The sequence below is a fragment of the Centropristis striata genome, chromosome 4 (genome assembly GCF_030273125.1).
Source record: "Centropristis striata isolate RG_2023a ecotype Rhode Island chromosome 4, C.striata_1.0, whole genome shotgun sequence".
NCBI lineage: Eukaryota > Metazoa > Chordata > Actinopteri > Perciformes > Serranidae > Centropristis > Centropristis striata.
The window spans coordinates 14050785-14063689 of record NC_081520.1 but is presented as its reverse complement, the minus strand read 5'-3'; the positions used below and the strand labels follow the sequence as shown (position 1 = coordinate 14063689).

The 12905-nt window shown below is 39.8% G+C and overlaps 4 protein-coding genes across 4 annotated transcripts; all 4 read right to left on the bottom strand.

Moving 5' to 3' along the window:
- Positions 1-936: 936 nt before the first annotated feature.
- LOC131969439 (claudin-8-like) lies at positions 937-2028 on the bottom strand. Its single transcript, XM_059330441.1, has one exon. It carries the CDS (start codon positions 2026-2028, stop codon positions 937-939), a length of 1092 nt encoding a protein of 363 aa, XP_059186424.1.
- Positions 2029-3979: 1951 nt separating this feature from the next.
- On the bottom strand, positions 3980-4762 carry LOC131969440 (claudin-8-like). Its single transcript, XM_059330442.1, has one exon. The coding sequence runs from the start codon at positions 4760-4762 to the stop codon at positions 3980-3982; it is 783 nt and encodes a 260-aa protein (XP_059186425.1).
- Positions 4763-7589: 2827 nt separating this feature from the next.
- Positions 7590-8468, bottom strand: LOC131970654 (claudin-8-like). Its single transcript, XM_059332089.1, has one exon. The coding sequence runs from the start codon at positions 8466-8468 to the stop codon at positions 7590-7592; it is 879 nt and encodes a 292-aa protein (XP_059188072.1).
- A 1469-nt stretch (positions 8469-9937) lies between these two features.
- LOC131969441 (claudin-17-like) lies at positions 9938-10627 on the bottom strand. Its single transcript, XM_059330443.1, has one exon. It carries the CDS (start codon positions 10625-10627, stop codon positions 9938-9940), a length of 690 nt encoding a protein of 229 aa, XP_059186426.1.
- Between the last annotated feature and the right edge of the window lie 2278 nt (positions 10628-12905).

The window sequence follows — 12905 nt, the reverse complement described above, 5'->3', positions numbered from 1 at the left end:
TTTAGGATGCTCACCACGTCCTCTGGTGTCATCTAGTGGTGAATAATGACAGTGTTGAGGATTACTTCAGGCCACCATGGTGTAAGCGTAGCTGCCAGCAAAACAAATGCTTTTATCAAGCAAAAACTACAACACAAAGTGCTGTTGTAGATCCAAAGCAGATTTATATAATCAAATAGTTAAAAAGCTCTTATCTACAGTCTGGGTCTGTCCATTTTAACATTAATGAATAGTTTGACAGAGATAATTTTTGGGTTTCAGTACCATTGTCACACCAAGTATAGGCTTTTAACTTAATACTTTTATTTTACTTGTTTATTTCTATACTGCAACACAAATAACCCATCCTGGCAGCAAAAGTCCTGTATATGATCTTTGCTACTACAAGCTACAGCCAAACTACAAGTCAGTTATTTAATTATATACTTTAGCACTTGTTGGATTCTATTTGAGTGGTTACAAAGACATCTTGACAGTAAAAGACATTAAAATACAAAATGCATTGAAATATGTACAATAATCTCAAAATATTTAAAAATGTATAACAACAGGACTATATCACAGATTGGTACAAAGGTGCAAACATCAAGACTAAGATGTTTCAAATGGATGATTTCTCATAAATCTCTCTGTTTGGGAAACAACACAGTGTCACCTTTATTTACACTAACAACAAGAGCAGTAAGGGTCAGCCTGATCAAACCAATATATTGTTTTTTGCACAATTGAAATGATTCTTCATAGTAGAAAAAGATGAACACACTATTTAGTCTTGCCATCAAGATAGCCCTAAAATAAGCAGAGAAAATATAATTTCCCATAACGTTGCCACTAATTCAGTAGTTTAAATTAGCTTTAAATGATAAACATAAAAGCATAGTGCTTTGTGTCTGTACAGTTTCACCAGCTGAAAAATAACCCACTCACAATTTCTGTCTATATGTACACACCAGCACTGCTCCCACTGTGAGAGTCTGGTTGAATTTTTGATGCTTTATATCCTACAAAAACAGGAGTGTGTGCAACCGGATGGAAACTGGACTGGTAGGATGCAGAAGGATTGCCGATATAAGTCGGTGTAAATTGCGTGGTGTTTTGGCTCGTGTACAAGGAGTGGCCTGGCGTATACAAACTTCCAACATGGTTAGAACTCCGCATGGAGGAATGATGAGCCATGCTATGTTGATATAACAGTGATGCACTTTCAGGCAGGCCGGGGTTATAGACAACAGGATGGTTGATTAGAGCTCCATCACTTGTTATTACTTGAGGGATGTTTTGCAGTGGCATTGCAAGTTGTTGTCCAACAGAGCCATTGTTCTGCAAAGCAGGATGGTATCCAGTAGATCGAAGGCTGGAAACACTTGGAATGGGATGGTAATTCATTAGAGTTGGCCTGCTGGGTGTTGGCTTGTAACTCAGCAAGTTTGCTTGGCGGTAAATGTCGAAGGAGCCTTTGTCTGAAGGCATACGGCGGCAGAGAAACAACATGGCAGAGGCAAAAAGGAAGGCGCCAGTCACCCAACCGATGTAGAGAGCCTCTCCCAGCTCCCTCCTCTGGGCATCAATGAGCAAAGGATTGTAAAAATCTCTTATGATGACATGACCTGTCCACGACACGGGGATAAAGACACAGATACAGGCCATGAACTGCATCCCACCGGCAACAATCAGGATGATGGTCTTTGCCCGATCATTATCCTTAATACAGGATGTACACCGCATTCCTACCAGAGCCACAAGGAGCCCGAGCCCCGACAAAGCCAGAGAGCAGCACATCAGACCCCTGGCTGCCTGTAGGTCCGGGGGCAGGAACAACAGGGAGTCATACACCTTACACTGCATCCTGATGTTGGCTTGTCTGTAGCAGTTCATCCACAAGCCTTCCCATCGGGTTTCCATCACAATGATGTCTGCCCCAATGAAAGCTGTCACCTTCCACATGGGCATCCCTGTAGTAGCCGCCGCCCCGATCAGCCCAATCAGGCCGACACACATTGCAGCTATCTCTGAAACACCTTGAACCATTGTGCAGTCTACAAGAGTTCAGCAATGTCCAAATTAGGTTAGGTCACGTTGACAAAAAAATCTGGCAGTTTAGTACACCATCTCATAGTCAGAGACGTGTCCAGGGCAGCAAGGATCTTCTCATCTGATGCAGTTTGTATGCTGTAAGAGGGGGTTTGTTATGGGAAAGAGGCTTTGCTGTCACCTGGTTGGCTCAGGGCAATGGGGGTAAAGAGGAGCTCTGCTTATTTTGTGTTTATGGTTCCTCTGGCCATAGTGGTTTATCTGTGTAATCAGCTTTGACAGCAGTAAAACACCAACAGTAAGATATACCAGCAATTGCCCAACACCAGAAAGTTTTCCTCACTTCTCATGTTTTTATTTTTTTCCAATAATATGTGATAAACATTAAGAAGCAAACATATATACAATGTAGCACATAAGCTTCTGCAGTACTTCTGTTGTCCACAGGAGAGCAGAGATGACTTTCAAGGTGGTTAAACAGAGAGGGTGCAAATGTAGCGTGGTTCAAACACAGTCATTGATTGAGTATAAGAAATAGTTTTACAAATCACATTTCTAATATAGTCATCATTCATTTCAACAGAACTGGACTACTGGAAAGATTGATTTACACACACTAACCGTTCATTTCAATGTAACAACCATTTGAGAAATACAACATTGACATTACATCACCAAATATTTTTCATATGACACATCATTGCATATTAATGACACAACGGTACTTTTACTGTCATTAGGAATTAGCAATTGAGATTGTACAGTTGTATCTTGCTTTCAAACTTACTGAAAATGAAATGAGCTGACCTTATCTTTAAGAGCTAATATACTTCATTGAACAGAGACAGAAATTTTAAAAACTGCGAGCTAGGATGTAAAAGAAATGGACAAAACAACTTTTAGTCTAAAGAGTTCTGTATTCAAAGTGTCATGCAAATTCTGATCACATGGCCATGGATCACATGACCATGCTTTCACGTCATCTCTGCCTGGCTTCTTCACAAACACTAAGCTGTCCACACCTTTAACAAGCAGTCTTAAACCCGCATATCATGTGTACTCTGCCATTTGTTCAGTTCCATCAGTTTCCAAGAGCTCCAGGCTATTACACCAAACTTAAACAAAGACTTACAATTGGTTTCTGGTTGTTTTAAGTTACAGACTGAAATGTCTGTGTTAGTCTCACAACATTGGACACAAATATAGCTTTTACTGTCCTAAGGGTTGAACCTGTATCTGCCTGATCATTTGTCTAATACTGGTTGAAACTGGTAAAAAAAAATTATGAGGACTATGTAAGGGAGATTGGTGCCTGTGAGAATGTATTTGCTCAACACAAATGTCTCAAACATTAAGAGATGCACATATGAAAACATAGGCATAGCTATGCTGGAGGAAAATGGGTTGGCATATCAGTATAAGTATAAATTTGGAGTCTATTTAACTACGTAACTCAGTCATATCTGCCAACAACAAAAAATTACATCAGTAAACAAATGCACATGCCTGTCATAATGCTCATTATTTAAAAGTTGCATATTTGTTGTTATATACATCATACACATAAAAAATGGTAACTTAATTTACAAAAAATAAGGCTGTCAGTATAAAATGTGATAATATAACACACAAAAGTAATGAAAATCATACATTGGCTTACAGGTCAGAGTTGTAATAATGATACATAGGCTAGCATTAAGATTTGCTCTTTAACAAGACATGAATTACTAAATATTTATAAAAGAGCAATTTAAAACAGCATCAATATGGATCCATTTGCATTCACAGGATGTGTATTTATTGAAATGTGTATATTTTTTAACCGGAAAAACATCTTTTGCCATTTGAAATGTGCCATAGATTGCACTGCAATGCAAAGCCATATTAAAAGAGAAATCCTCTTCATGACCATAACTGAGATCATCATTACCTTAGTCAATTTAGCTGTTCAGAGATAAGCCACCCCGCTGCGTAGAGAGGGGTGGGTGGAGAGTTGTCTGGACTGGTAGCTGTAGAGGGTTGATGGGTGTCGTGACAGCACTGGCTGATATTGGGGTTGTTGTTGGGGAATTAGCACCAGCTGTTGAGGCTGTAGTTGCTGTGGAGGATAGCTCACGTAGTCAGAGGGTCTTGAGTACATGTACCTCTCTGAACCTTTGTCCTCAGACTGCAGATTGCAACAAATAAACATGCATCCTCCAGCGAACAAAAAAGCGGAGGTCACCCAGCCAATGTAGAGAGCCTCCCCGAGCTCCCTGCGCTGGGCGTCGATCAGCAAAGGGTTGTAGAAGTCCCTGATGATGACGTGACCCGTCCAGGACACGGGGATAAGGACACAAATGCAAGCCCCTATGATCATACTTCCTGCAATGATGAGGACCAGACGCTTTGCTCGATCGTTGTTTTCAATACACGCCGTGCACTGCAGCCCCAGCAAACTGATCAGCAGACCGAGGGCACCCAGCGCCAGGGCGCAGCACATGAGACCCCGAGCCGCCTGCAGATCAGGGGGCAGGGCCAGGAGGGAGTCGTACACCTTGCACTGCATCCTGATGTCGGCCTGCCGAAAGCAATTCATCCACAGACCCTCGTAGCGGGTTTCAAACACAATGATGTTCTCTCCTATGAAGGCTGTGACTCGCCACATCGGCATCCCAGTGCTTGCTGCCGTCCCAATCAACCCAATCAGGGTCAATATCAGACCCACTATCTCCAGTGCTGAGTTGGCCATCTCGTCCTCCTCTTATCCCTCCAAGCTCATATGCACAATAATGTGCGGACACTGTGTGACTATAGTAGGAAGCAGTAGATTCCCTCTATCAAGTGGCTTTGCATCCCAGTGGAGGAGGAGGAGCAGGTAGATGTTCACCTGCACTGCCTCCTCCCTGTGGACAGGACACCAGAATGGGAGGGGTGGGAATTGAGATGGTTGCTAGGAAACAGAATGCCCCAGGCGTCTTTTTTTCTTTGTACACCTACACCAGGAGCTGCTGTAAGCTGCCACTTTGTTTATTCAGAAGTCTCAATTTACATGCTCAGATCACACACTGGAGGGAAGTTCTTCAAAAAATGTGTTCATTAACAAGGGGGGGTGGGATTGTTACTATTCTACATGTAAAACAATAAAAATAAAAGTTAATGTATTACAAGTTATAACTTCAGATATCATGGACCAGTGAGCTCTGGGGCTTTACTTCTTTTTTTATTGTTTGAACTAAAAAAGCATTCACCACTGTTCCTTATCTTTCTACTAGAAAATCTAACTGCTTCTGTAACCAGCGGTGGAATGTAACTTAGTATATTTCCTCAAGTACTACACTTCAGTATAATTTTAATAAGGTACTTGTACTTTACTTGAGTATTTACATTTTATGTAACTTTATACTTCTACTCCACTACATACTACGAGGAAAATTTTGTACTTTTTACTCCATTACATTTAGCTGCCAGCTTTAGTTACTTTTCAAGTAAAGATTTAACATAAACATGATAAATTTAATGTCATGACACCTTTTTTAATTAATCCTCAACACCATATTAAGTAGTTGAAATAAGCCCTACCTTAAAAAATTAATGATACTTGTATACATGCATCAATAATAATAATAATAATTCATAAATCGCATTAAGCTATATTGTGTTGTGATGTCTCGTGTCCCCCTGTGTTATTATATTTTGTATTTTTTAATTTTCTTTTTAATTTGGTGTGTGGTGTGTTCCAAAACTTTTGACCAGTAGTGTATGTATGTATATATATATATATACATACATACATACATACATACATACATACATACATACACACACTACTGGTCAAAAGTTTTAGAACACACCAACTTTTCCAGAATTTAATTGAAAATTATGTAGTTTAATGTCTCAGTGTACTCTGGAATTAATGCACATTTGCATCATTTAAAATTCTTTATTGAGCATGATAGTGTTTTGAAAGTAAAAAAAAGATTCAAAATCACATTTTATGTTGGACTGAAGGACTAAAAAAAGACACAAAATGAACAAAAAAAGACACAAAATGACTTAAAAAAGACACAAAATGAGTTCACCACTTACCTTTGTACCCTTTCAAGCTCTTCATTTGACTTGAACTGCTTGAATTTCAATAAAAAATTGGAAAAATTGGGGTGTTCTAAAACTTTTGACCGGTAGTGTGTGTGTGTATATATATATATATATATATATATATATATATATATATATATATATATATATATATATATATACCTCTCATCCACATACACACACACATACACCTGTGATACCTCTGTGCACATAGTTGTACATTTGTGTTTTTCTTTGTTGTTGTCTGCGCTGTATGTCTGCTGTCTTTACTTGGTGGTCCACATGGTGTAGTGTATTTGTCCCTCATGTCACCTTGTTTGTCATTTCACCAATAAAATATAATAAATAAAAAATAATAATTCAATTATATACCTGAAATATATTTAACAATATGAGTGTGTCCATTCTGCATAACAGGTACTTTTACTTTTGATACTTTAAGTACATTTTGATGCTAATCATTTTGTACTGTAATTTAACTACGTTTTGAATGCAGGACTTTTACTTGTAGTGGAGTAATTTCATTGTGTGGTATTAGTCATTTTACTTTAGTAAAAGATACAAATACTTTTTTCACCACATATTAGTAAAACAAAACATTGAGAAACTCTTCTACATCATTGTTTGCATTTTGTGTGTATGGGATGGGGGTAATACTTGTGCACCCATGTGTCACTGTCAGTATTAGATTTCTTGTCTGGATCTCTTGTGTCTGTCTGAGCTCAGAAAAAAAAGCTGGCAGTAACAACCCTGGCTTGGTTGAGATGAAATCTCTTGGCAGGTTTGCATTGTGGGTGGACCTGTGTGAACAGTCTGGTTTTACCAGTTTAGGCACATTTCCACTGACAACAATGGAGACAACATAACAACTTTCCACCCTTAAGCTAAGCAGGAGCAGTTTCAGCCGGAAGTTTTGAAACCAATTTTACCTAACTTAATAAGGCAACAGAAAAATACAGCAAAATTCTCTTTTTTTCTCAACTTTATCCCTTTATTTGTAACCACAATTTGCCTTATATAGGCCAGCATTCATTTGAAAAAAAGTATGTACATTTACAACAAAAACTCAGCAGTGACCACACATCCTCTAGAGGTAAATTCTCTGAAAAAGGCCTAGTGCATAATTTGTTCTCAAAGAGTGTCAACAGAGGCTATTAATACAGTGATATCAACAATTGTTGTATTATTACAGATTAAGAATACTTCTGAATGACTGATAAGTTAGTGTAAAATAAGCAGGGAGAAAACCATACAGTAATTCTGGACAATTCATCATGATCAAAACACAATTAGTTCCAAACAACAATTAGTATGATTTCAATCTTTGCAATACAGCTGGCCCCCTTTGAGAAAGTAGTGAAATATTTGGCCATTTCCAGTGACAGCCTTTGGTCATATTAGTCAGTTTAAAGTCATTCAAATGTGCCAAATCTTGGCAAGTAAAAAAAAAAGGATCCAAAATTGTCTCTGATTAATTTTCCTCACTGGTACTGGCTTGGTGCGTATGCTACAGATCCTGGTGGGGGTGCGGAGTAGGGAGGCTGGTAGCTGTACGCTGGCTGGTATGTGTATGGCTGATAAGTGTATGCAGGTTGGTAGATACTTCCGTTGGGGTTGTATATAACTCTCTCATCTGGTTCCTGGGTGCGGGGAGCGTGACGGCACAGCAAGATCACTCCAGCAGTGAAAAGTAACGCCGAGGTCACCCAGCCAATGTAAAGAGCCTCACCGAGCTCCCTGCGCTGGGCATCGATCAGCAGAGGGTTGTAGAAATCCCTGATGATGACATGGCCAGTCCAGGACACAGGGATTAGGGTAGTGACACAGGCCAAAAGGAACAGACAGCCTCCAGCCACAAGAACAACATGCTTGGTACGAGCTCGATGGTCCACCACTTTGGTACACTTCATCCCCACTGCTGCAACGATGAGGGCAAAGGTTGTGAGGGCCACAGCGCTGCACATCAGACCCCTAGCAGCCTGGAGGTCCGGGGGCAGGAACAGAAGGGAGTCATACACCTTGCACTGCATTCTGATGTTGGCTTGTCTGTAGCAATTCATCCACAATCCCTCCCAGCGGGTCTCCATCACAATGATGTTCTCCTCAATGAAGGCTGTTACCTTCCACATCGGCAGGCCTGTCACTGCTGCCACTCCAATAAGTCCAATGAAACCGATGACGAGGGCCACAACCTCACAACAGATGGCGTCTCGACGGTCCTTCTTCTCAATTCTCTTTTTTTCCTCATACACAGAGTCTTCATAATCTGCATATGTCTTGGCCTGCTTCTCATCGTAGTAGGAGCCTACGTAAGATTGAGGTGGTTTGCCGTAGCCACTGTAAGCAGTGTAAGAGGCCATTGTGGCTATAATGCAGAGAGCCTAAGATAGACTTTTGGCTGCACTCTGCCAGCTCCGGAAACAAATCTGAGGAGACGAGCACGTCAAGGAACTTATACACCCACAAAAAAATGCTAAGGATGCAATGCAACCTTACTGGTCGGACTGCTTTACAGCCAGATAAATGAGAACACAACAAAGAGTGCAACTTGTTTTCGAGGCAGAAACAACTGCCATTACTAACATTTGTTATTGTAATTAGGAACAATTAATCAGAGCAAAAAGAAGGAAAGGAAATTAAATCACTTTATATAGTCAAAGCAGCTATGACATTTCACCACATTTTATACTATATATATATATATATATATATATATATATATATATATATATATATATATATATATATATATATATATATATACTAGACTGAGCATTTTTTTTAAACTAATAAACAGAAATTTGCTCTAAACAGGATAGCTAAAAATTTACAAAATATTAACAACAAATGGCAAATAACTCTGCTATTTCTTGTTGTTACTTAGAGCCTTTTTACCTCAAAAATTGGCATCAAATTAAAACAATTAGTTTTAAATGCAATTAAACACAGTAAGATCTGAAACCAGAAAACTACAAAGTGTCCTTTTTATTTTATGTAGTATATAATGTATGTAGGTAGTAGCTACACTGTATGTTTGCTAAGAATCTGTCTCTTAAAACAAAAGCCCATAGGATGATCACCGAGGTCATGCTGTCTCCTTCAAATGTAAACTGAGCTGATTAAAAAGGTGTTGAGCTCAGAAACTTGAGTGGGATTGGTTTCATTCAGCACACAGTATTGTCTGTTTGCCAGCAGTTCTCACATTGTCAATGCCACAGTGAACATAAGCAGCATGTTTATAAATAATCTGTGTATTTTTTACTTCTCAGCTGCATTTAGTTTTTACTGAAATAAAAAAATGTGCATAAAAACTGTATTAATTGAGGGGTATCTGAAGTGATAGCTGTGGTTGGTTAACAGTTTGTCTTTCATGTTTATTGTGAAATGCATGGTAATATAGAAATAATGCACTAGAATAAATGCCATCACACCAGTAAATGTAGAATCAACCTTTTATTGAACTGTTGATGTGAAGTTGCCACTTGGCCATGAGTAATTGACAAATCATTTGTCCCATTTCACTGCTCCATTGTTCTTAATCCTTTTGACAGTTAAGAAACCCAGTCACACAAAGCCACAGTAAAAGCAACATGAAAATATAGAATTGCAAAAAAAAAAAAAAAAAACATGATACAAACTGTAAACAATAGTACCATTATAGTGCAATAAGAATGAAGTGCAATTGTATATTTAAACAGGCCCAGTGATTCAATTTTGTAGAAAGCTCATGAAAAGAAATACATTTATACAGAATTTGGACATTCATCAATTCAATTGTGACCTTTCTCAGGCAGCATCTTCCCAATGTTAGGTCATACAGTTCAGTTCTTTACACATATTCTTGATGCTTGTGAAAGCTGGATGGCGTCCTCCCCAGGTACTCACTGTCCTCTTTCTGCACGTCCCTTGCAGCCATTAGATACGTGTCAGTGTAAGGCTCTTCCTCCTTCGATCTACGTTTGCTGTAGCTTAACAGAAGGATGATCGCGGTGATCAGCAGAATACCAGAAGTGGCCCAGCCAATAAAGAGGGCCTCCCCCAGCTCCCGTTTCTGAGAATCCACAACTGCTGGGTTGTAGAAGTTGCGGATGACAGTATGGGCCACCCAGCTGACAGGGATGAGTGTGGTCAAAAATGAAAGCAGATACAAACCCCCTCCTAGGGCCAGGGTGATGTTCTTGCACTTTTGATCGTCCCCACAACAGTTGCTCTTCTTGGTCCCACATCCGATGACGGACAGAGCGATGACAACCAGGACTATGGACACACACATGAGGGCCCTGGCTGCCTGCAGCTCTGATGGGAGAATTAGCAGTGAGTCATACACCTTGCACTGCATCTTGATGTCAGCCTGTCTGTAGCAGTTCATCCACAAGCCCTCCCAGAGTTCCTCCATGACAATGAGATTGGCACCAATGAAGGCAGTGACCCTCCACATGGGCAGGGCAGTAACTGTTATGGTCCCAAACAGGCCAACGAAGCCCAGGACCAGGGCTAAAACCTCCAGTTTGGCATTCATGGCTCAGAGGGAAGCGCAGGCTCGTCTCTCGAATGTAATCTAGTGAAAAGACTGCCCAACAATCCGTTTTACAGAGCTGTAACTCTGTGATAGTATCGCCATGCCTACAATGTCAACCCACTGGTTTTCATTGACTTAACCTTAATTCCCCACAGTGTTTCAGTTTCAACCAAAGAATACTTTGCGTTTGTTTATCTTTGTTTTTCACTGAAAACCAAACCGGTTTTTACACATTTGTCATCATTGCTTGTCATGCCTGACCAGCAGCGATGACAAGAATGACTGTGGTCATGTGAAAATCTGGCAAGTTTAGTTTCTTTAATGTTTACATGATCTTTTGTAGGTTTTTATACTTGAAAAACCTCTTCAAACTCTGCTGAAAACTATATGTTTACTTATTGAGATACCAAGTTTTAACCTTCCTTCTTGAGTCACCAGATTCATTAGATGTGGCAACACACATACACCAGTTGTTTTCTGTGCAAGCCCACCCATGGATGGCACCTTTTTTGTGTGTCAGCTTGTGAGAATAAGCCATGGTCCTGTTTCGAATGTCAACAAACATGAAGTGAAGGTGCTACAGGCATCATTTAGAGTGGCGTAATGGTACAGGGTTAGTGTGTGTTGCAATGAGTCAGCATTCATTGGCAATATGATGTTTTTCTTGAAGGGAGTTTTTGATTTGTAAACTTCAACTTTACTTTGGTAGGAGGCTCATTAAATCTCTTCATTAGGGATGGAGAATTGACATATTTTGCTTAAGTGTAATATATTTTGACTAGAAATTAGACATATACTTGGTATAACTTTGCTTATGCTTATTTTGCTTTTTTGGCTTATTATGCTGCCATGAAAAATACCATTTTAACTTCCTTTATCTTAGACAAAAATGTAAACATGACTAGGTAGAGGGTCTGAATGCTGATGAGGATGAATAATAGGTAAATTCACAGTTTTAAATAAGAGCCACTCCTTTATTCAACTTCAGTTGGTCTAGGAAAGGTAACACCCTGTTGGTCAACCTGTTTATAAGAAGTAGGTGAGACTGACAACAAGAGAGAGAGAGAGATGTAGCAAGAGAGGTCACAAAACAGGAACAGAAACTGGAAGCCTGCTGAGCAGGTTTGTTGAGTGATACTATCGTCACATCCTCAGCTGCTTTAAATGTAAACAGATACGCTCATGCTGAGAGAAACCCATAACTGTGAACTCAAACACATGCTGTGAAATGTGTCTGTAGATATGTGACCTCCAAGCTGCTGGCATTGGAGCTTTGGATTTCGATGGGAGATGGATTTGATTAAGATAACATGATGCAAAATTAAGTAACTGAAAATACAGTTAGATGTAAGTTGTTGCTGGTGAAGTGGCCCAGGAAGTGATTAACATCTACAACAGACAATGTGTGCCACCTGCTGTATGTAAATGTGACTGCATGTGCCTCGGCCACATTAAGATTCAGATAGCATTTTGCAAACATGAAATCAATGCATGTGAGTCCCATTTTGTTCCCAAAGAATAAATTAAGCCTTTGCCTTTTTTATTTCAGGCAAAATATGAGTCTGCGCCTTCAAAGTAAGGCCATCAGCTAAGCAATCTTGTCCCATCTCGGCTCTGCCGTTCAACACTGTTGCAGATACTGTTGCTGCAGAGCTACAGCACAATGAAGTCTGAAGTGATCTTTCCCCACTATCTGAAGGAGCACCACAGCTTTTGTGGTGGGAGTGGTGATTGACAAGAGTGAGGGGGCTGGTGAAAGGGGGCTGAGCCTGGGTGACAGAATGTCCACAGAGCTCACAGACAAAAAGAAGAGATAGGGCTGTGGGAGGCTCATAGTGGCAAGGACATCCGCAGCCTACTCTATGTTTAGCTTAAGATTGGTTGGATGTACAGGACAGAGTAAACAAAGCATCCTGCATACTATCTAAACATTATTTTGATTAGGAGAGTACAAGTGATAAGTGATACAAGTGATTTTGTTATTTTTCTGACTGACAGCAATATTTAAATATCTGCAACAATTTTGAAATTTTTATTTCAAGGGTGTGCACTGTGCTGTATTTTTGATGAATTGGTTGCAAATTTCTCAAAATGTTTGCCAATGGCAACCTGGCAATATTTACTGTCTAGCTCTGTAATTGGTGTTGAGCCCTGATAATACCACCTGCAGGAACATGGTATGTCACTTCCCCATCAACAGCTCAATTGCCCTGTACCATTCAAAACATAGTGGGTGGACAAAAAATACAAGAAGCACTTAACTACATAATAGTCCTCC

Bases quoted from the DNA above. Each gene is read 5' to 3' on its own strand.
- LOC131969440 (XM_059330442.1), bottom strand. From the start codon at position 4,762: ATGGCCAACTCAGCACTGGAGATAGTGGGTCTGATATTGACCCTGATT.
- LOC131970654 (XM_059332089.1), bottom strand. From the start codon at position 8,468: ATGGCCTCTTACACTGCTTACAGTGGCTACGGCAAACCACCTCAATCT.
- LOC131969439 (XM_059330441.1), bottom strand. From the start codon at position 2,028: ATGGTTCAAGGTGTTTCAGAGATAGCTGCAATGTGTGTCGGCCTGATT.
- LOC131969441 (XM_059330443.1), bottom strand. From the start codon at position 10,627: ATGAATGCCAAACTGGAGGTTTTAGCCCTGGTCCTGGGCTTCGTTGGC.